The sequence below is a fragment of the Syngnathus acus genome, chromosome 3, assembly GCF_901709675.1.
Source record: "Syngnathus acus chromosome 3, fSynAcu1.2, whole genome shotgun sequence".
NCBI classification, from domain to species: domain Eukaryota; kingdom Metazoa; phylum Chordata; class Actinopteri; order Syngnathiformes; family Syngnathidae; genus Syngnathus; species Syngnathus acus.
Genome location: NC_051089.1, coordinates 16,798,008 through 16,820,964, shown reverse-complemented (window position 1 = coordinate 16,820,964; position 22,957 = coordinate 16,798,008). Strand labels below are relative to the sequence as shown.

At 44.0% G+C, this 22,957-nt stretch overlaps 1 protein-coding gene across 6 annotated transcripts in view; it reads left to right on the top strand.

Moving 5' to 3' along the window:
• Nucleotides 1–22,957, top strand: part of LOC119120183 (multiple epidermal growth factor-like domains protein 11) — a 102,150-nt gene that overhangs the window by 67,822 nt on the left and 11,371 nt on the right. For 5 of the 6 annotated variants that reach the window (XM_037246827.1, XM_037246825.1, XM_037246824.1 and 2 more), the window contains exons 10-15: nt 300–474; nt 1,810–1,930; nt 2,829–2,992; nt 3,093–3,195; nt 12,136–12,282; nt 14,122–14,256. In XM_037246827.1, the coding sequence (XP_037102722.1) occupies nt 300–474; nt 1,810–1,930; nt 2,829–2,992; nt 3,093–3,195; nt 12,136–12,282; nt 14,122–14,256 (845 nt within the window). The remainder of the gene's footprint in view (nt 1–299; nt 475–1,809; nt 1,931–2,828; nt 2,993–3,092; nt 3,196–12,135; nt 12,283–14,121; nt 14,257–22,957) is intronic. The other variant, XM_037246826.1, reaches the window with a different exon arrangement.

The following is a 22,957-nucleotide window of genomic DNA, read 5'->3' as shown; positions in this document are numbered from 1 at the left end:
AAGAAATTTGATGAACAGGGTGACAAAGCCTCCACGGAACTTTGTGCTTTCAGTAATGCTGTATCAGGAATAACTTGTTCAAGGACACTGACAGGACTGAAGGGAACTGAGAGCCAGAAATTTGATTGGCTGAGTTACTATATGTTAACCAAAACAACATTATATAAAGAAGAAAAAGATTGAACTATTGATATGTTATAACAGGAATATCTCACAAATGATCAAAGTTTTTATTACCATACTATAGCTCTACAGTTTGTAATGTGTTTTTATTTCTTTCCTTCTGTTCTTGCATCTAGCTGCCACCCTTTGTCAGGCGAATGCACATGTGCTGCAGGATGGACTGGACTATTCTGCAACGAGACTTGTCCGGCAGGTTACTACGGTGAAGGCTGCAAAGAAGTGTGTGACTGTGCTAATGGAGCCGACTGTGACGGCGTCACTGGAACATGCATGTGTGCTCCAGGATATATAGTAAGTGCAGAAGTTTAAAAGAAATACTAAGGAGTTCACTCTAAAGCCCCCATACAGTACCAGTCAAACATTTGGACACGTCCTATCATGCAATATCATGCTACGTATGTATATCATGCGGGCAGCGTGGGATCGAGTCCCGGTCAGTGGCAGTGTTCGGGTGGGTGTGATTGGTTGTTTTGTGCCCTGTAACTGGCTGCTGACCAATTCAGGGTGTAGTCTGTCTTTCGCCTGATGTCAGCTGGGATAGGCTCCCCCCCCTGCAACCCTGAACAGGGTAAGCGGTGTTGAAAATGGATGGATGGAAATAAATAGATTTCCTTCCCTCAAGAGCTGTTTTTTTGCACACTCAGCAAGACAGCAACCAGGTTCCCAGTGGGTGCTGGACTCCATGTTCGCTCCTTGTCAGCTATTCTGTTTTTTTGATGAAGGTGCAAGTGTGAAGGAGAGTGGCTATTTTTGTTGCATGCTTGTTTTTGTCATTTCCAGCCATCAATTGAAGACCACCGTTTTTCATCCAAAGCCACAATTATATGTATACTATGTTATTTTTATTTCCGTCTAAATGTCGATTTTAACTAAAACAGTAAAAAGAATCTTCCTTCCAAAATTTGCTCCTGCTGGTGTTGGCAAGCCTTGCCTTTCCCATCACTGGTGGCCGCTGCCAATACAAAGCAGTTGTTGGTTGAGATCAAATTTGACCGCACTTATTTGTGCTATACACTCCCTTGAACACATTTTAATACCAGAATCATGTTTTATGGTTTAAATGTTTTCCTTTTAGGTTAAGCGGTTCCAAAGATTAATGAATTAATGTTTTGTTTTTGTCAAAAAAGCTGACAATGTGTGGGCACAGGATGAAAGTCCTTTCTTCATCAAGCACCAATCACCACAATCCAAACCTTCAAAATTAGTTCAATATACTTCACTACTGCTTGCTTTCAAAGAAGTCACGAAACCTCAGTTAGTGGAATGTAGGTCTTTCAGTACATTATATTATATATTATACAGTGAATTGAGTAAAGCAGTACATCACAGTGTTGAACCCAGCGTTTACATGTTCTGTCGTGCTCAAAAGCTGTTTAGTACAGGTACTCTTACATCCCCCAGCATTGCAAAAATGTGTATGTTACAGTTTGTGCCATGTTATTGACTGGTGATCATGCCAAAGTGAGGTCCTCAACTCACTCCAATGTCAGAGGGGATAGCTTTAAGCTTCTCTGGGACCATGAGTAGGATAGATGAATGATAGAAAATGAATAAATCAATGACTGTATCCTGCTACGTAAGCTTCCACATATTTGCCCTCTTCACTGCTGATTTCCATTTTTCCAGGGGGAGGACTGCTCTATTGTCTGTCCTGCAGGCCTGTATGGGACCAACTGCACATCGTCGTGTTTCTGTCACAATGAGATATCATGCTCACACGTCGATGGCTCATGCATCTGCGGAGAAGGTCGGTAGCCTTTTTTTGTGGTCATTATTGTCCCTTCTTTACATCTTGATGCTAACCAGAGGGTTAAATACCAGTTGCCACCATGAACAAATCTTGATAGATAACTGATTTTAGTTATCACATTTTATTTCATTAAAGAAAGAAACAAAAGCAGAATGTTATCAAATGAACGCACACGTGTGGGGTATTTCTGATTTTTTTTGATGGTCTAGTAAAAGTTAAGGGGAGGAAAACACCAACTTTTTAAGGTTAGGCAAACATTTAATTTCCCACCGAACAATAAATTAATAGTCTTTATTGTTACTTCATCCAGACTTTATCCTCATGTCATGTGGCATTTATTAAATTAGGAGATTATTTTGTCTCGCGTAAATAATATCCATCCATCCTTCCCATTATCTGTCGCAAGTGTGCTGGAATATTTAAAGTTAAAGTTGTGAAAGTAAGTTTCGTACAGTTGTCTCTTCAAAACAATTAGATCAGGAAAACAAGTGCCTGGTTTGTGGCTTTGGATGGCAATGGAGCAGAAAAGAGAATGCAGCCAATGAGACAAAAGCTTACAAACCCCTGCCAGATATTTGTCAACGTTCAGAAACAATACTACTGTATACTCATAGATTAAATATTGTTTGTTTGTGTTCTAATAATCGACAGGTGTCATATGTTAAATAAAGTTACTTTAAGGACTTGGGCTTTGGAACCCGAGGGTGACAGTTCAATCCCACTGAAAAGAAAAAAATGGCAAATGGTTCTCAGGGGTGCTGAGTTTCTCCTTGAGTTGTTATAATGAGTATAAATATTGTTAATTATTGACACTACTCTAATGTTTATCAATCTCTCTTAAAGATTCCGATGCCAAACAGTGTTAGGTAACTAATAGTTTGGGTTCTGTGTCCAGGTTGGCAGGGAGTTGACTGCTCCATCCCATGCTCCAGCGGAAACTGGGGTCTAACCTGCAATCAGATCTGTCAGTGTGAAAACGGGGCAGCCTGTGACCCTGTTAATGGAACATGCACCTGCTCTCCAGGCTGGAGGGATGCATTGTGTGACATACCGTGTCATGTTAGTGATCATGGAATCCTTCTTCTTTTTTTTTTTTCCTTCTTTTTTTTAAACACTCTAGTGAAGTCAAATTATTGCCCATTTGCTTCCTGGCTTGTAGGAGGGATCATATGGCCTGGGCTGCAAAGAGAGATGTGACTGTGCGAATGCTGATGGCTGTGATCCAATAACTGGCGCTTGCCGCTGTGTCGCAGGTTGGACAGGTAAGAGATGTAAAATATACTATAAGTTTATAGTCAACAGTCTAGTAAAGACTGGAGTACCGTATTTTCCGGACTATAAGCCTCTACTTTTTGCACAAGCTTTGAACCCTGTGGCTTATAGTCCAGTGCACCTTACCTATGGATTTTTCATAATTTGCATGATATTGTATGATTTGTGCATATACTGAAATATAAGGAAATTAAACATTCATCCTAGAAGAGGGATCCTCCCATCTGTGGTCTCTTCTCAAGGTTTCTCATTCCCCCTAGTCGGAGTTTTGAGTTTTTCCTTGCCCTCCTGGGAGTTTAAGATCAGGGGGTGTTTGAGAATATTTGTCAATTTTTGCACATGTCCTGAGTGTTGTTAGTCACCTAGATCAGTGTTTTTCAACCTTTTTCGAGCCAAGGCACACTTTTTTTATTGAAAAAATCCCGCGGCACACCACAGCTGAAAATGCAAAAAAAACAACTAATATTTACAATATAAGTGTTATATTGTTAATATAAGCTTTTTTTAACATTGAAGAATGACGTTGAATCGGACATCTTGAATAGTAATCAAATAAAAACAAAGACAAAAAGTATTTCACAATCGTTCATATTTATTCTCACTCAGTGTGAAACGTGGGCCTGTTTGGATAAACACAGAGCAGATATCCTGGCAGGAATCGATGAAAGACACACACGAAGCTCTTCCTCCACAGCTCTAAGTTTTTCTCTGTTTTTAGTTTTTACAGTAGTCAGGCTTGAAAAGCTCACCTCACACAGATATGTTGTGGAAAATGGGAGCAATGTCAAAATAGCTTTGTGGGCCAGCATGGGGAACTCCTTGGCAGCTGCCAACCAGAAACTGTCCAAAGGTAGATCAGCAAAGCTTAGCTTGAGACCACGATCTTGTTTCAGTTCAGTTAGTTCCTCCTGCTCCTGTAAAGTCATGTCCTTTCCAACAGCTGATGCTGAGCTGAATGAGTCCCTAACCCAGTCAAGGTACTCTGTGGTGGCTAAAGAGAAATAAAATGACATTTTCTGCTCAAGAATTTTCAAATGTTTAACTATTATCTCACACAGTGCAGCAGTATTAACATCTTGCCATTTCTTGGTGAGTGGGAACATTTCAAGATTGCCACTTTCCACATGTTGCTGCCAGAGTTGCACCTTGGAACGGAATCCATTTATTTTATCTGTGCTTGTAAGCAGGTTTTCATTTCGGCCTTGCATTCGTGTGTTCAGTTCATTCAGATGATAAAAATTATCTGCCAGGTATGCCAGCCTTGCACACCACTCATCACTTGCAAGCAGCTTTGCGTAATCGGACGCCTCGTTTGTCAGAATCACTTTAAGTTCCTCTCGCAGCTCATACACACGGGCCAGCACCTTGCCGCGTGACAACCTTCGGACCACCGTATGAAACAGCAAGGCTTTATGCTCCGCTCCCATTTCCTCACATAAAGCCGCAAATATGCGAGGTCGTGACTTTACAAAGTTTACCATGCACACAACATCATCCAACACAGGAACGAGGTCTGCCGATAAAGTCTTGGCTACGAGGGCTTCGCGGTGTAAAAAACAGTGCGTAATGATCACATCTTTTCACCACATACCAAGCACAATGGAGTAGGTGCCGTTGCATCTCCGGTAAAAGTAAATCCAAATGAAAGATAGTTTTCATTGTATTGCCTTGTCTTTGCTTTCTTTTTACCTCCACTCATACTAGGGCCCTCATCTGGGTCCGGATTTTGTCCAGGGTCCAGTACAGTGTCAGCATTTTTTCTCTTCAAAAACTTCTCCATCACTTTCACTATCGACTCGTCTCACTATCCACAATGACAACGTCGCCGTCAATGCTACCTGCCGCTGCATCCATGCGTCACCAATTTTCTCGTCTGTAAGCACAAGGCAAATCGCTACCTGCTGCTGCCACCTTCTGATATGGAAGAGTACTACATGATTACTCTGCCGGGCGCTACACCGCACAGGCGCACAAATTGGAGAATTTCCCACGGCACCCCTGATAATATTTTGTGGCACACCAGTGTGCCGCGGCACCCCGGTTGAAAAACATTGACCTAGATGTTGAACAGAGGCTGTGATTCAAGATTCAAGATTCAAGAGTTTTTTATTCGCCATGTTTGGGCGTGCCAAACAAGGAATTTGACTTCGGTAAATCACACCCTCTGTTCAACATTTAGGTGACTAACAACACTCAGGACATGTGAAAAATGGCAAATATTCTCAAACATCCCCTGATCTTAAACTCCCAAAAGGGCAAGGAAAAACTCAAAACTCCAGCTAGGGGAAATGAGAAACCTTGAGAAGAGACCACAGATGGGAAGGTCCCTCTTCCAGGATGACCAGGCTGCAATGGATGCAGAGAGGACACATAGTACAAACAGTGTAGACAAATTCAAAAAATGTGTGGAGAGCAGGATGTTATTGCACAGTAATGACTCTGAGACTCTAAGACTGGTGTGAGTTCATCAGAGCAACAGCCTGGGGGAAGAAGCTGTCTCTGTGTCTGCTGGTTTTGGCGTACCGAGCTCTATAACGCCGTCCGGAGGGGAGTAGTTCAAACAGACTGCAACCTGGGTGAGAAGGGTCTGTAGAGATGTTCCTTGCACGTTTCCTGGTCCTGGACAGGTACAAGTCTTGGATAGATGGGAGGTTGATTCTAATGATCTTTTCTGCAGTCCTGATTGTCCGTTGCAGTCTGTGCTTGTCTTGTTTGGAGGCCGATCCAAACCAGACAGTGATGGAGGTGCAGAGGACAGACTGGATGATGGCAGTGTAGAAGGTCTTCAGAAGCTCTCGCGGCAGGTTGAACTTCTTGAGCTGTCTCAGGAAGTACAGCCTCTGCTGGGCCTTCTTCCGGACAGAGTCTATGTGGCCAGTCCATTTCAGGTCCCGAGAGATTGTGGTTCCCAGGAACTTGAAGGTGTCTGTGGAGAGAATAGTATTACTGCGGCTAGTGAGGGGTAAAGGTGGTGAAGGGTCTCGCCTGAAGTCCACTGTCATCTCCACGGTCTTGAGCGGGTTCAGCTCCAGGTGGTTTTGGCTGCACCAGTGGACCAGCCGCTCCACCTCCTGTCTGTACGCAGTCTCATCACCGTCCTGGATCAGTCCGATGAGAGTGGTGTCGTCTGCATACTTCAGGAGCTTCACAGGAGAGTCATCGGAGGAGAAATCGTTGGTGTAGAGAGAGAAGAGCAGTGGGGAGAGGACGCAACCCTGAGGGGCTCCAGTATTGGTGGTCCGGGTGTCAGATGTGGTGCCCCCCAGCCTCACACGCTGTCTCCTGTTGGTCAGGAAGCTGGTGATCCACTGACAGGTGGAGGCAGGCACCGCAAGCTGGATGAGCTTCTGTTGGAGGATGTCAGGAGCGATGGTGTTGAACACCGAGCTGAAGCCCACGAACAGGATCCTGGCGTACGTTCCTGGGGTGTCCAGGTAGTGCAGGATGTAGTGCAGTCTCATGTTGACCGCATCATCCACTGACCTGTTTGCCCGGTAGGCAAACTGGAGGGGGTCAAGCAGGGGGCCCGTGACATCCTTCAGGTGGTTCAGCACTAACCTCTCGAAAGATTTCATGACCACAGATGTCAGTGCGACAGGTTTATAGTCATTCAAACCTGTGATGGCGGGCTTCTTGGCCACTGGAACGATGGTGGAGCTCTTGAAGCACGAGGGCACCTCACACAGCTCCAGAGAACGGTTGAAGATCCGTGCAAAGGTGGGCACCAGCTGCTCAGCGCAGACTTTCAAGCAGGAAGGTGACACGCCGTCTGGGCCCGGTGCCTTCCTGGTCTTTTGTCTCCGGAACATCTGGCGCACTTCCTCCTCGCAGATCTGGAGTGCGGGCGCGGCCTCTGCAAGAGAGAGAGTGGGTGACAACGATAGAGGTGTGGACAGAGCAGTTGTGGGGAGAGGTGAGTATGTAGATTGTGCTGCAGGAAGTCCCGTTGTGTGGGAGGACCGATCAAACCTGCAGTAGAACCTGTTTAGCTGGTTAGCAAGCCTTGGGCTCTCCACAGGACGGGGGGTTCGTTTCTTGTAGCCCGTGATGCTCTGCAGACCTTTCCACACTGTTGAGGGATCAGGATTGGCAGAGAGGTGTCTCTTCAGGTTCTCCCCGTAACACCTCCTGGCTTTCCTGACCTCTCGGTTCAGTGTGTTTCTGGTCTGCTTGAACAGGTCGCGGTCGCCGCTCCTGTAGGCCTCCTCCTTGACTTTGCGCAGCCTCCTGAGGTTCGGTGTAAACCAAGGTTTGTCGTTGTTGTACGTGCAGAAGGTCTTAGTCTGCACACACAGATCCTCACAAAAACTGATGTATGATGTGACAGTGTCAGTGAGTTCATGCAAGTCTGAAGTTGCAGCTTCGAAAACTCCCCAATCGGTGCAGTCAAAGCAGGCTTGGAGGTCCTGCCTTGACTCCACTGTCCACTTCCTCACAGTCCTCACCACAGGCTTAGAAGTTTTTAGTTTCTGCCTGTAGGCCGGGATCAGATGAACTAGACAGTGGTCCGAGAGTCCTAAAGCTGCACGAGCCGCAGAGTGGTATGCATCCTTGATCACGGTGTAGCAGTGGTCCAGAGTCTGTGCCCCTCTGGTGGGACACGTTACGTGCTGTCTGTATCTGGGGAGTTCGTGTGCGAGGTTCGCCCTGTTAAGATCACCCAGAACAATGATTAGTGAATTTGGTAGAAGTTTCTCCATGTCTGTTACCTGGTCAGCCAGCATCTGCGTGGCTTCACTCGCACGTGCGTGTGGTGGAATGTAAACAGCCGCCATGACGATCGAGGAGAACTCCTGTGGTGAATAGAACGGCCGGCAGTTTATGAAAAGTGTTTCTAGGAGAGGGCTGCAAAACTCTTTCAACACCGTGACATCAGTACACCAACGTTCATTAATGTAGAAACAGAGACCACCTCCCTTTGATTTTCCGGAGAGCTCCGCGCTGCGATCTGCACGAGTTAGCCGAAACCCCGCTAGCTCCACGGCGTGGTGGGGGGTTCGTTCGCTGAGCCACGTTTCAACAAAGCACAGCGCGGCGGATCTGCTGAAGTCCGTGTTCCTTGAAGTGAGGAGCAGCAGTTCGTCCATCTTGTTCGCCAGGGAGCGGACATTCGCCAGATGAATTGACGGTAGGGCAGAACGGAACCCTCTCTGCCTCAACCTTACGAGTGCTCCGGCTCGTTTTCCGTGCCACCGTCGTCGCGCTAGCTTGTATAGCACCGCCGCTCCGGCTAGAATCTCCGACAAACAGTCTGAATCAGAGAGAACAGGAGAGAAAATACCAGAAGAAGACTGTCCGATGTTTAACAGCGCTTCTCTGGTAAAAGTGATCCGGGATGGACAGCAGAGGACACAGAAAACACACAAAATAAGACAAAGAAACAGAGAGCGACTCACCGTGGCTGCCATCCGCGGCGCCATCATATGACTGTGATGTATCGAAGTCAAATTCCTTGTTTGGCATGCTCAAACAAGGCGAATAAAAATTCTTGAATCTTGAATTAAAACACCTGCGGCTTATAGTCCATTGCGGTTTATATATGAACAAAAGAGGATTTTCTCCTGATTTTAGCTGGTGCAGCTTATACTCGGGTGCGTTTTATAGTCTAGAAATTATGGTAATTCCGGACGGATTGGATGATTGGAACTGGCTTAAGCAAGCTAACCTGATGGCGCTGGCCTTTGGACCAACTGAGAGCTTTTATGTTGATATTTTGGATCCGTTGGAGCTCTACTTACATTTTGTGCACTAACAACCCACAGGTTTGGTAATCTCAAGATACACAAGGGCCATTTATAATGGAATGTGAACGCTTACACAGCGAAAAATTGATTTCACCCAAAAAGACCTGCAGTGTGAATGTAGCAGAAATGTTAATTGGCAGCTGTGTTGTACTGTATGGATCACAAATATTGCACTAGCCATCTATTCATCAATCATTACTGCTTAATCTTCTCTGGGTCCCAAGGGCGACCCAGTCCTGCTGAAAGTTAAATTGGCAATGAGGAGTTTTTTCAATCCAACAGAGCGATGTTACTCCATATATTGCCAAGATTTCCCCTGAAATACTTGAAACTTGAGGTGCTGCCTAAAGTGAAGGAGTTCAAGTATCTTGGGGTCTTGTTCACTCGTAAGAGAAAAATAGAGATCGACAGATGGACCATCTGCAGTGATGCTGACTCTGTATCAGTTTGTTGTAGTGAAGAAGGGAAAATCTCTGTTTACCTGTTCTTTTAGGCTCCCACCCTCATCTGTGAGCCAGGACAGAAACAACGAGAGTGCCTAAAATAAAATTTGCCCAAACAAGTAATTGCAGAAGACTTAAATAGCACTTTTTATCTACCTCCTCGTTTTAATCAGTGTCTGGTTCACCTTTTGTCATCTGCCATTTTTCAATTCACGCCGGGTTTTCAGGACAACACTGTCACGGATCGGATGGAGCAGGGCGACCAAATGCAGCTTGGACCAGGGTTTATTGAAGGGAACGAACTAACAGAACCGGCAAACTGACATGACTTAAAACAACAAGAGGACTGACCGACAGGGACGTGAAACAAAAGACGTGAAGACATTACGACAACAATGATCCGACAACGGAGTGAGGGGAAGACAGGACTTAAATACAAAACACGAGGCAGGTGACTATGGTTACATTGATTTAGGTAACACAGGAGGGGAGGGGCAACGCGAACAGAAACCATGGTAACATAAAGACACAATACAGCAACCAAGGATGAGTCGTGACAGTACCCCCCCCACAAGGGACGGCTCCCGACGTCCCAAAAAAGCAAAACCCCCACACGGCGAGCGGGTGGGTGGGGGCAACTCTGGGGACATGAACCGCAATCGGCGGCAACTCTGGGGACATGAACCGCAATCGGCGGCAACTCTGGGGACATGAACCGCAATCGGCGGCAACTCTGGGGACATGAACCGCAATCGGCGGCAACTCTGGGGACATGAACCGCAATCGATGGCAACTCGGGGACATAAACCGCAACCGGCGGCATACGGAAAGTCAGAGCCGCAATCGGCGGCATTTGAAAGTCTGGACCGCGATCAGCGGCATTCGGAAGGCGGAGCTGTGGCAGCAGCAAGAGCCACCACACGCCGCAGCAGCAGTGGGAGTGGGGCCAGGGACGATCGCGGGTCCTGTGCAGCTGGCTTGAAATCTGCCGACGCCCGCGGGTCCTGCGACGCTGGGGTGGAGCCCGATGGCGTTCACAAGTCTGATGGCGCCGGGAGGCACTCCAATGGCGGCCTCGGGTACGGCGTCACGGGAGCGAAGTCCGATGGCGCCAGGAGGGACTCCGATGGCGGCCGTGGAGCCGGTGTCGCTGGAGCGAAGTCCGACAGCGGCCGCGGAGTCGCTGGCGCCAGAAACACTCTGATGGCAGCCGAGGGTCCGGCGTCGCTGGAGCGAAGTCCGATGGCGGCCGCGAGTCGGGCGTCGCAGCGGGACCTGATGGAGGAGGTTGGTCCAGGCGCTGGTCGCTGAAGTGGTCGGATCATTCTGTCACGGATCGGATGGAGCAGGGCAACCAAATGCAGCTTGGACCAGGGTTTGTTGAAGGGAACGAACTAACAGAACTGGCAAACTGACATGACTTAACAAAAGAACAAGAGGACTGACCGACAGGGACGTGAAACAAAAGACGTGAAGACATTACGACAACAATGATCCGACAACGGAGTGAGGGGCAGACAGGACTTAAATACAAAACACGAAACACGAGACAGGTGACGATGGTTACATTGATTGAGGTAACACAGGAGGGGAGGGGCAACGCGAACAGAAACCATGGTAACATAAAGCCACAATACAGCAACCGAGGATGAGTCGTGACAAACACAGTCCGACTGCTTTGCAATCATGGTATAGCTTGAAGAGTTTATCAATTGAGTCATTATAATGGCTGCTGACACTTCACTCTCATATTCTCTCATATTCTATGTCAAAGGAAGTCTCTAATGAGCCTCTGATATGCCAAGTTACAGAGGAAAGATGAGGAAATTCTCCATTTACACGCTTGCCTTGTCCTGCTGTGTGGCGTGTGTGCGTGTGTGTGTGTGTGTGTGTGTGTGTGTGTGTGTGTGTGTGTATGTGTGTGTGTGTGTGTGTGTGTGTGTGTGTGTGTGTGTGTGTGTGTGTGTGTGTGTGTGTGTGTGTGTGTGTGTGTGTGTGCGCGCGCGCGTGTGTGCGCCTACATGTGTATGAGAGTGTGTAAATATGAATTTATGCACTGTGAGTCTCATGGGTACTGCAGCCTCCAGACTGTCCACCGTCAACACTGGCAACTCTGATCCATTCTTTAAGACTCTCTCTTAGGACACAAGTGTAAAACTGATGAAAGACGGAGACATGAGAATGAGTAAAAGGCAAAGAGCTGAGGCTGATTTTGAGGATTCTGGGATTTTTCCTTAACTTATAGTACATTTATAACAGACAGTAATAACCTACATGAGCAACAGACGGTATGATGGTTTGTCTGAAGATAAGGATAGTAGTTTGTTCAATATTTTGTTCAAAATGAGGTAGGCCTACCTCATGTGCACACAACAGAGAACTCGTAACTTGATTAAATCCTGGAATTTGAAAACAGCAGCTCAAGGAAGGTAGCCACCCTTTTAGGAATTCTGGGAGGGAGCGTCGGAGCTACTGAGTACTCCCGTAGGGTCCTGTAAGGTAAAACCAACAAAAAACAAAATCTTTGGACTCTACTTTGGGATCACATTCCCAAGTTTACAGCATGGCAAGTGTGCTGATTTTTTCTTGGTCATTTTAAGTAAATTTCTTAATCAAAACCATACCATTTTATCTCTATGACAGACCAATTCCATCCAAAGTCTTTTAAAGCTGTTTTGTCTTTCTTTTTACCTCAAATTCATACGAGTCTCGGTGTGCGTGTGTTCACGCATGTCTTTCACAGGTGTCCATTGTGACAGTGTGTGTAATGAGGGCTACTGGGGTCCCAACTGTTCTTACAGCTGCACCTGTGAGAATGGAGGCTCATGCTCCCCTGAGGAAGGCACATGTGTGTGTGCTCCCGGTTACCGTGGCACCAACTGCAAACGAAGTAAGAAAGTCAAATACACTCCCACACTCGAAAGACTGAACTGTAATCATTATTTTTTTTACTCTGTCCAGAGTGCGACCAATTAGACTCATTTTAGAGTAAAATGTAGTCTACAAAATTGACTGTATCCCAATACATAACTTCTCCACTGTATCCCAATACATAACATCTTGACTCCCCATCACCTATGGAAACACAATCCTGGCGTACCTAGGATAACAGCAGAAAAAATCCCTGCCATGGACAAAATATGTCAGAAAAAGCTGACAAGTATCCAGACTTTTAGTATAGTGTATGCTTCATGGGTCTGTCACATGTCAGGCGTAACAACAGTCCTTTTTTTATCAGACAAACTTGCAGGAACTTCTTTTGGTATCTGTGTATATCAAATATACAAATCACAAGACTGGTTCAGGTATATGTAATGCAGTCAGGAGTATTTCTACATTGGGGAAACCAAACAGCCTTAAGCTTTTAGTTAGTTAAGCTAAAATCTTGCTCTGAATATAAACTAAAGTGACAACATACTAGGAGTGTCAAACTCAATTTTGACGCTGGCTATTTTGTAGTTACGGCCTCCCTTTTGTTCAGTCATCTCATTATATTATTGCATCTACACAACAAATTGATGGATTACTACTTCTGAAATCAGAAATCAAGGACAGGACAGAGAACACAAAGAACCTTGAAGTCACATCTTAAATGGACTGGACAATGTTAGTTGACTAATATTGGGGGAATGTGATCAAATTTTCTCGTCCATGTGAGCAGTCTCGCCGCAGCATTTTGTACCAACTGTAGACTTTTAATACTGGACTTAGGAAGACCAAAGAACAATACGTTACAGTAATCAAGGCGCGACGTAATAAACATGTTTGAAACTATTATTTAATGTTCTAATGATAACATATGCACTTGTACGGTTTAATATACATTTATCAATACACCAAAAATGTATCTATGTTAAAAATGAGAGGGTGACACTACTCGGATTTTCACCTATTGCAGGTGGTCTTGGAAACAATTATCCGCGATAAACGAGGGATGACTGTCAACCCTAACGATCGCTTCCTTGCTTGACTTTAAAAAATGTGAATTTGTCTGACTATGCAATACATAGAAAAAAAGGGCATCTGCCTTAATAACAACTTGAAATTAGAAGAGGTTGTGTCACAAGTGTGCCTCACATCCATAGGTGCTGGACCAGGTTTGCTTCCAGATTAGTCCTGTGGCTCTTTGGTCAGCAACAACTTCAAATATGTCCATAGTTCGGAATAGATGTATTTTCAATATAATTAAATATATTAAATATAATATAAAAAAATCGGGTGTGCTGAAGTCATTACCTTTGATTGAAAGTCTGTCTCAAGCTTGAAAACAGGTACTCGAAAAAGTGGATGGAACAAACCTCCATCTGACATCGTATGTACATAGTTCATGGCTTTCCATTTCTAAATGCAGTGCACATGCCAGCTTTCCTTTGTTTCTTCCTGCCTTGGTGGAATCAATTCAACAGCTCTGGGTTCAAAGTTTTTGTCAATTGTCTTAATTAGGAGCGTGAGAGAAATGGTAGAGTCTCCATGGCCTGGCTTTCTACCTAGGCTAACATCAGTTAAAACAAATGACAGGTTTTAGCAAGACTATTGCGGGAGGATCCGTGGCAAACTAAGCAAAAGTAATGCTACCAACAGGTTGACACAAATGTCGTGAATTACATTTATTCCATGTTTTGCAAAGACAACAGTGTATTATAATGTTAAAAAATTGAGTTTGCGCCAACAGAATGCAGCTCTCCATGACAGACACTCTTTTCTAACAAAATTTGTGTGTCACGTGCAGCATGTTCACCTGGATTCTACGGCCATCGTTGTAGCCAGTCGTGTCCTCAGTGCATCCACAGTGATGGGCCTTGTCACCATGTCACTGGCCATTGCGAATGTTTGTCTGGTTTCTTCGGTACCCTCTGCAACCAGGGTAAGTTGACACTTCCCTAAATTGGGATGTATTCTTCTGACATTGAGAAACATGACATTGACATTGAAAAACAGACTGCTCTTAAATTCAATTGTTTTGTACTGTATGGAGGATTTCACACAGCTGTTTTGACATGAACCCAAATGTAAAAATAAAACAGCTGTCCCTAGTGTGGGATCAAAAGAAGAAAGTACAAATAAGATCAATGCAAGCGCAAGAGCTCAGTTCAGAAACAAAATTGAAGACAAATCATTGCCATGTACACTTAGATTCTCGGCCAGGGGTGGCACCTCCCACCTTTACCAAATGTCTTGCCATACTAGTTGCCACCCTTCTATCAAAACTGGAGCCTTTGCGATTTGAATGTGATTCATTGTTCAACTAATCACCTCTATTTTAAACTGTCCAAAAACAAATTGCCACAGCTGTGTGAATGAGGAACCTTGTCAGCCATAGTAAAACAAGGTAAAAGTTTTAAAACGTATGTTCATAGCATGCAACTACCTGGAGGTGGTGCATAGTCAGGGTGGGAAAGCATTTGTACTGTATTCCCTGGAATCTTACAGCTCTGTCATGTTCTGCTGCATTTGGTGTGTGTTTTGTCCCATTTTGCCACGTTTTGTAATGGTCGTCATGGCAAGCCAGGAACATGGTAGTGTGATGGATTACTGGCCCAGCATGATATTGTATGTTGCATTATACTGTACTCTGACATGTATGGTCTGGGAGGAGGTAGATATTCTTCTTATTTTAGACATTGAACAAATATATAAATGCAATACTATTCTTTTTATTACCCTTTTTCGTAAGTGACCTCTTTCGTAAGACCGACTGTTTTGGAGGGTACCTTAATTTTCGGACTATAAGCCGCACCGGACTATTGGCCGTACCAGCTAAAATTCGGGGATTTTTTTTTTTTTCTTATATAAACCGCACCGGACTATAAGCTGCACGTGCGCACGAGTTATTAACAAAGAAAGACAGTACACAGAAAGCCTTTTTAAAGTTTTAATAACATACTTTAACATGTCTTCCTAAACGCTACCTGTGATGCAGCAGTAGTACCGCAGCAACACGGGAGCGTGCATGCGAGTTATTTACAAAGAAAGACGGTACACAGAAAGCCTTTTTAAAGTTTTAATAACATACCTTAACAATTCATTTCAAACATTGCCTGTGACGCGGCAGTAATACCGCAGCAACACGGAAGTAACACAGCACTAATAGGGCTGGATTAAAAAGAAAGCATACCGGTAAAAGTCACTGAGACGCGGCGGTAACACAGCAGCAACACGGTAGCACAGCACTAACAGGGCTGGTTAAAGTAAAAGTAAAAATAAAAGAGCTTCATCGTCTTCATCTTCCTTCTGTGCACTGAAACCATCGAAGTCTTCCTCCTCAGTGTCCGATCGGAATAGCGTTAGATATCCTTCGCCACACACTTTCTCAGTCTCTCTTTCGTCGTCGCTTTTATGCATTTCTTCTAGCATTTTCCATGAAGAGGGTCTGTTTATGCTAATATTATTCATGCACGAAGCGCTAAGTTACATTAAACTAGCGAGCGACACTTATAGCTCCAGAGTAGACGTGATCATAGGGTGACGCAACACAATGTCATCAACATCGACTGCCTTTAACTTAAAAGCGGCATCAAGAAGCGGCATTTCTTTTGTCCCGCATAATGGCGGTTTGTGGATAAAAGCTTCCTTTCAGTAATGTCCGTCTTGATCTCGTTCTGTCTCCTCTTTGTGTGAATTATACGGCACTATTTGCCTGGCGGATGGACATGCGATCAACACACCACTTTTCTCCCCAGTGACCGTGTCACATATCCCTCCGCCCAGCAAAGCGGTGCCGCACAACAGCGGTCCACAGCCTTTTTACAAGTGTATAAAAGTGATCAAGTCATCGCAAAAATCATGGAAAAAATCCTATATAAGCCGCACCGGACTATAAACCGCTGGGTTCAAAATTTGAGAAAAAAGTCGCGGCTTGTAGTCCGAAATTTACGGTAATATTCTGAAATAATTTGTCGGGGAAGGAAATCGTTCTAATTTTGTTTATAGTAAAAAAATCCAGTTACAATTAACATCTTCTAATGGAAATATGCATAAAACTTGTCCGACGTATAATGTTATGAAAGCAGTGAATTTCGTGTGCATTTTTGGCATTACTCCATATATATAACATTATGATGTGTATATAATTTTACAGTAAAGTGTGTGTGTCTAACTGTCAAAGTACTGTATATGTATTTTCTCTCTCCATAGTCCTTTTATTTTGTGAGGGAGGTGCATTTATATGCATAGATAAAGGGCCCTGAGATAACATCCCTTCTGAAACAGAGCCGCATAAATTAACCTTAGCATTGTTTGAACGGAAAGACGTTTTTCTCCTTCCTTACTCCTCCTTGTAATGCCAGCGAAATGATTGATCAAAATGCAAAAGTCTGATCAAGCAGCAGAAAATCATAGTGCATGTTGGAAAAGGCTGGACTTTGTCTTGCTGATGTTTACCTGACATGACATCAATAAATGGTAAACAACGCATTCATGATTTCAAAACAAGTTGTTAATGGCAGCCATTACTGCAATGGTGTACTGTGACTGACATTACGCAGACACTGAGCTGTCTTGAGAGGTTTGCACTGAGAATAAACTGAAGCTTCTGTTTTATGCCCAACTGGCTATATCAATATAAACGTACAGTATAATAAGAAGACTGTAGAATGCAACACAAACACAAATCTGTGGTCATAGTAACGAAATGATTGAAAAACTAGAGAATGCAATTTTTGAAGAAATTGCGTGTCAAGGTGAGAAGACTGAATGAAAACTTGTGGAATGTTATGTAAGATTAGTAGACATAAGCTGAATAGTTTAAAGGTAGAACGTTTGAATCAGTCAAGAAATGTAATAATTAGAAGAGAAACACGGATTGAGTCCAAATATTTGTGGGTCTTGTAATGGGGAGAATTTTTGGTAAGGTAATTCTTGGAATCAGTAGGAATAAGATGATCAGTTTAAAGTTGGAACGGGTTGAATTGGTCTAAAAAATGTAATTAGAAGGGAAAAACTGAGTGAATCCAAATACCGTATTTTCCGCCCTAAAAGGCGCACCTAAAAACCTAAAATTTTCTCAAAAGCCGACAGTGCGCCTTATAGGCCAGTGCGCCTTATATATGGATCAACTGATGAATTTGTTGATCCATACTGGTTGTACACAGTGCTCTGCCAAAATGTTTCAGTACGTTTTAGTACGACTAGTAAATTACAAGGTCGCATCGCTTCCCAGCATTACGGCAACTGTAGTCAGGGGGCGTCACCGAATAGCTGTTGTACCCGCGAGGCTATTTCATGTCAAAATAGGCTGCTCTGTTAATGTTTCGAGTAAATCTACGGATCGATATGGAAGGGAAACATAGGTAAGTAGTACCAATGCGTTAGATCGAACTTTAGTCAGTTCCGATCATTTTATAGGAGATCGTTTGAGAAACGCGATTGTTTACACTTTGCTGAGGCTCATGGGAGATTGCGAGCTGAGGCTCGTGAGACTTTGCGGATGGCTAATGCTATTGCGATAGCTGCTATACGTACCAGGCTATTTCATGTCAAAATAGGCTGCTCTGTTAATGTTTCGAGTAAATCTACGGATCGATATGGAAGGGAAACATAGGTAAGTAGTACCAATGCGTTAGATCGAACTTTAGTCAGTTCCGATCATTTTATAGGAGATTGTTTGAGAAACGCGATTGTTTACACTTTGCTGAGGCTCATGGGAGATTGCGAGCTGAGGCTCATGAGACTTTGCGGATGGCTAATGCTATTGCGATAGCTGCTATACGTACCAGGCTATTTCATGTCAAAATAGGCTGCTCTGTTAATGTTTCGAGTAAATCTACGGATCGATATGGAAGGGAAACATAGGTAAGTAGTACCAATGCGTTAGATCGAACTTTAGTCAGTTCCGATCATTTTATAGGAGATAGTTTGAGAAACGCGATTGTTTACACTTTGCTGAGGCTCATGGGAGATTGCGAGCTGAGGCTCGTGAGACTTTGTGGATGGCTAATGCTATTGCGATAGCTGCTATACGTACCAGGCTATTTCATGTCAAAATAGGCTGCTCTGTTAATGTTTCGAGTAAATCTACGGATCGATATGGAAGGGAAACATAGGTAAGTAGTACCAATGCGTTAGATCGAACTTTAGTCAGTTCTGATCATTTTATAGGAGATCGTTTGAGAAACGCGATTGTTTACAGAGGGCTCGTTGGTTATTGGCTAGTGGATGCATACCGCAACCCTAGTCAACCTCAGTTTGATGCAGTATAGCTTCTATTTTATGCGCCTTATAATCCGGTGCGCCTTATATATGGACAAAGTTTTAAAATGGGCCGTTCATTGAAGGTGCGCCTTATAACCCGGTGCGCCTTTTAGGGCGGAAAATACGGTACTTGTGGGTCCTGCAATGGGGAGCATGTAGAATATTTGGTAAGGGAGAATTCTTGGAATCAGCAGACATAAGCTGAATAGTTGAAAGTTGGAAGAGTTAGAATAGGTCAAAAATTGTAGAAATTAAAAAGGAAAAAACAAAATTATATAAAATTTTGCAGAAAATTTAAAGATGAAAATGTTGAAATTTTGAAGCGTGGTGATTTTGGGAATGTCAAAAATCCTACCCAATGTGAATTGAATAAGCTGAATGATGTGGATTTCAAATAGGAACAATGGACATGTGAAATGTTGAATTTGCCGTTAAGAATAAATGGGGCAAATCTGGCTGAAGATTTGTGAATTTTAGGAAAACCATAAATTTAATCGCCCTTCACGTGAATATTTGGAATATGTTGAAATTGGTCAACATATTCCAATTCCTGGGGGTGCACATCAGTGAGGATCTCTCCTGGTCCACCAACACCGCGTCGCTGGCGAAGAAGGCCCAGCGCCGCCTGTACTTCCTTCGGAAACTCAGGCGAGCGGGGGCTCCTCCGGCCGTCATGACTACTTTTTACCGCGGCACCATTGAGAGCGTCCTCTCCAGCTGTATTGCTGTCTGGGGTGGCAGCTGCACTGACCACGACTTGAAGGCCCTGCAGCGCATAGTGAAAACGGCTAGTAAGACTATTGGTGCTTCTCTCCCCTCCTTGAAGGACATTTACACCTCCCATCTCACCCGCAAGGCGACCAAGATTGTGAGTGATGTGAGTCACCCCGCTCACTCTTTGTTTGAACTTCTGCCCTCTGGGAGGCGGTACAGGAGCCTGCGCTCCCGCACCACCAGACTTTCCAACAGCTTCGTACTCCAGGCTGTTAGGATCCTGAACTCGCTCCCCCTTTCAGCGTAGCGTCCTGTTCTTGCTGTATGCACACTGGCTCGGTTTTGCCCCTCATATTTAATGGGTTATTGGTCTGTTATTTATTCATCGCTCATTTTATTTTGTTTTATTTAGTATTTATTATTTATGGTTTGTGCCTTCTTGTTTTGTTTTGAGTCGCCTACTTGTATGTCTCGTCACCGTGGGATGGAGGAAACGGAATTTCGGTTTCTTTGTGTGTCTTGACATATGAAGGGATTGACAATAAAGCTGACTTTTGACTTTTTGACTTTGACTTTTGAAATTGGAATGGCATGAATCGGATGAATTATGTCGAAGTAGTAGCGCGTCAAAAAGGTGTGAGGAATTAAATGGAAGAAGAAGAAGAAGAAGAAAGTGAATGGGGTAGAATAACATGTGTAAACAATAAAGTACACAATAAAGTAAAGTTTGTGAATTCTTGGAAAACCGTAAATTTTTCAAATGAAGAAAGATTTAATCGGCCCCTCACGTGAATATTTGCAATACCGTAATTTTCGGACTATAAGTCGCACCGGAGTATAAGTCGCACCAGCCATAAAATGCCCAAAAAAGTGAAAAAAAACATATATAAGTCGCTCCGGAGTATAAGTCGCATTTTGGGGGGCAATTTATTCGACAAAATCCAACACCAAGAACAGTCATGAACGAGCTACAACAGGCTAAACGATAGCTATGCTAACGTGACATAAACACAAACTAAGAGCTGAGAACGGCCCTGACGTAAAATTCAGAGTTATTCAAAAAACTATTACATAAATAACACGTTAATAAAACCATCTGTGTCACTCCAATTCATTAAATCCATCGATCGTCCTTTGTCAACAATGCGTGCGCGCCGCTGACGGCTCTTGCACTTCAAAATATTCCACAGGCCCATATAATGATATATAAATTATATATCAAATAACTATTATATAAGCAATAATGTTATCAAACCATCTGTGCACTCTAAATCATTAAATCCATCGATCAAATTCCTCGTCCTTTGCGTGCGTGCGCCCTGACGTCAGCCTCGTCGTTATTCCACAGATCTACTATATAACTATATTGTAGCGTTAACAAAGTTCAAGGAAAGACGTGGGTTTGGTAAACGGCTCTTTATTTAACAAAACAAATTTACAGGCGTGTGGCGGCGTGGACTTCCAGCCACGGAAATGGAAGAGAGCTCCATAGAATAGGACCGGGCGTGCGTAAAAGCCATGACCGAGCCCCATCCACCGTCCCCGGACAGCCACCCGGCCGAGCGCCGGCCCTCGACTTCCATCCACGGAGCTGAAAGACAGCTCGGTAGAGTAGGACCGGGCGTGCGTAAAAGCATTGTCCGAGCCCCATCCACCGTCCCTGGACAGCCACCCGGCCGAGCGCCGGCCCCCGACTTCAATCCACGGAAGTGAAAGAGAGCTCCGTCGAGTCAATCTTTGTCCTTTATGTAAACAACGCCGCGTCGCGCTGCTGACGTCGCGCTGCTGACGTCGCGCTGCTGACGTCGCGCTGCTGACCGCGACGTCGCGCTGCTGACCGCGACGTCGCGCTGCTGACGTCACTTGAAATTCAAATTAATCCCTTGCTACATTGCGGTTCGTTTATCGCGGTTTCATTTTTTTATTTTTTTATTTTTTTTATTTTTTGAAAACAAACACATATAAGTCACTCCTGAGTATAAGTCGCCCCCCCACCCAAACTATGAAAAAAACCGCGACTTATAGTCCGAAAATTACGGTATATTGAAATTGGAATGGTGTGAATCGGATGAATTACTATGTAGAAGTTGTAGCGCGTCAAAAAAGTGTGAGTAGTAAAATAGAAGAAGAAGAAAGTGAATGGTGTAGAATAACGTGTGAACAATAAAGTACACAATAAAGTACAGGAATAACGCGAGTTATTCGCCTTCACGCAATAAAAGGAACCTGTTTTTTAAAAGGAACAAGTTTTCATTGTAACACTACAGCAGGTTAAAATGAAATGTAACATTTTTTTGTAATACACAAAATAAGCATGATGACTAAATGAATAAACCATCATTTAAATTGATTATCACATTATTCCACTGAAGGGGAGAAAAAATGCAGTGTGCTGGTGCTCTCTTGTTTTCATAGCAATCAAATTGCTGTGCCTACCAGAGGGGAAATAGCTTGAGACCCTCATCGGTTGTAATCTTTCCTGTGGCATACATCAGGAAAGTGATGTGGTTTTCCCATGTCCTGCCTGCTAACACAAGCAATCCGTTCTGGTGATACAAAGTGAATTGTGTCGGCATCTTATTTGGCAGGTTGAACTACCTTAACTGCAGGATGTGCTGCTCAGTTTTCTCAGCCTTGTAAAATGCAATGGGGAAAAAAACAATCAGCTTGGTAAACTCTTAAGACTTGAATTAACCTGTAACGATATGGCTATAGTATCTGAAAAATAAAATATGGTTCACAGATGTTTCATTGGTTATCAATCATCACATGAAAACGTAAAGCGGCTGGGTGACACCCAAACTGAAAGTGGAAAACCAGGAGGAGATCTGAGGTGAATCACCTCCTCGCAACACTGCCATGACGACTGCAGGGCATCTTCCTGCAGCTCTTCATTTGACTATGGACATATACAATACTTTTTCTTTGGATTGTTTTATATAGTGTGTTCAATGTTGCCCTCTCTGCATCCATTGCAGCCTGGTCGTCCTGGAAGGGGGATCCTCCCATCTGTGGTCCCTTCTCAAGGTTTCTCCTTTTTCCCCAGTTGGGCTTTTGTGAGTTTTTCCTTGCCCTCCTGGGAGTTAAGGTCAGGCCATATTGGTAACCAACATACCATTTCAACACCTACAAGGCTTACCAGGCAGATTTGTCAGAATACCACCAGGGAGTGTTATTTTGGAGAGGAACTGTTTTTTCAAAGTGGCAAAATAGCAAATTCAGAGAAAGTTGTGGGGTATGTTTTGTTATCTATGACACACTGTAGCTTGTTTTGGAGGTATTTTCTCTCACCCCAAGACCAATATTCTGAAGTCAAAATGTTTAGTCACAGTGTTTCTATGTAGTGATTCAATGAAAGTTTGAGAGGTTTAAATGTTGTATTGATTTTCATTTTGTCTTAGCTCTTCACATGATTCGTTGACATTGTAGCGAGACATTTGAGTCCCGAGGAGTGGCCAAATTAGGTACATTGTCCAAAAGGTGGTTCACCGACTCCTGACCAATGTCAAAGAATTACGTAGCATCATACCTGGTTAGAATACCTGCCTTGCAGTTCTACACTGCGGTGTAAAGTTTGCTCTTTTCCTGTTGACCTTGAGAATATTTAAATATTCTTGGTACATATTCCATCCATTACACACGTTCCATTTGGGGGGGAATAC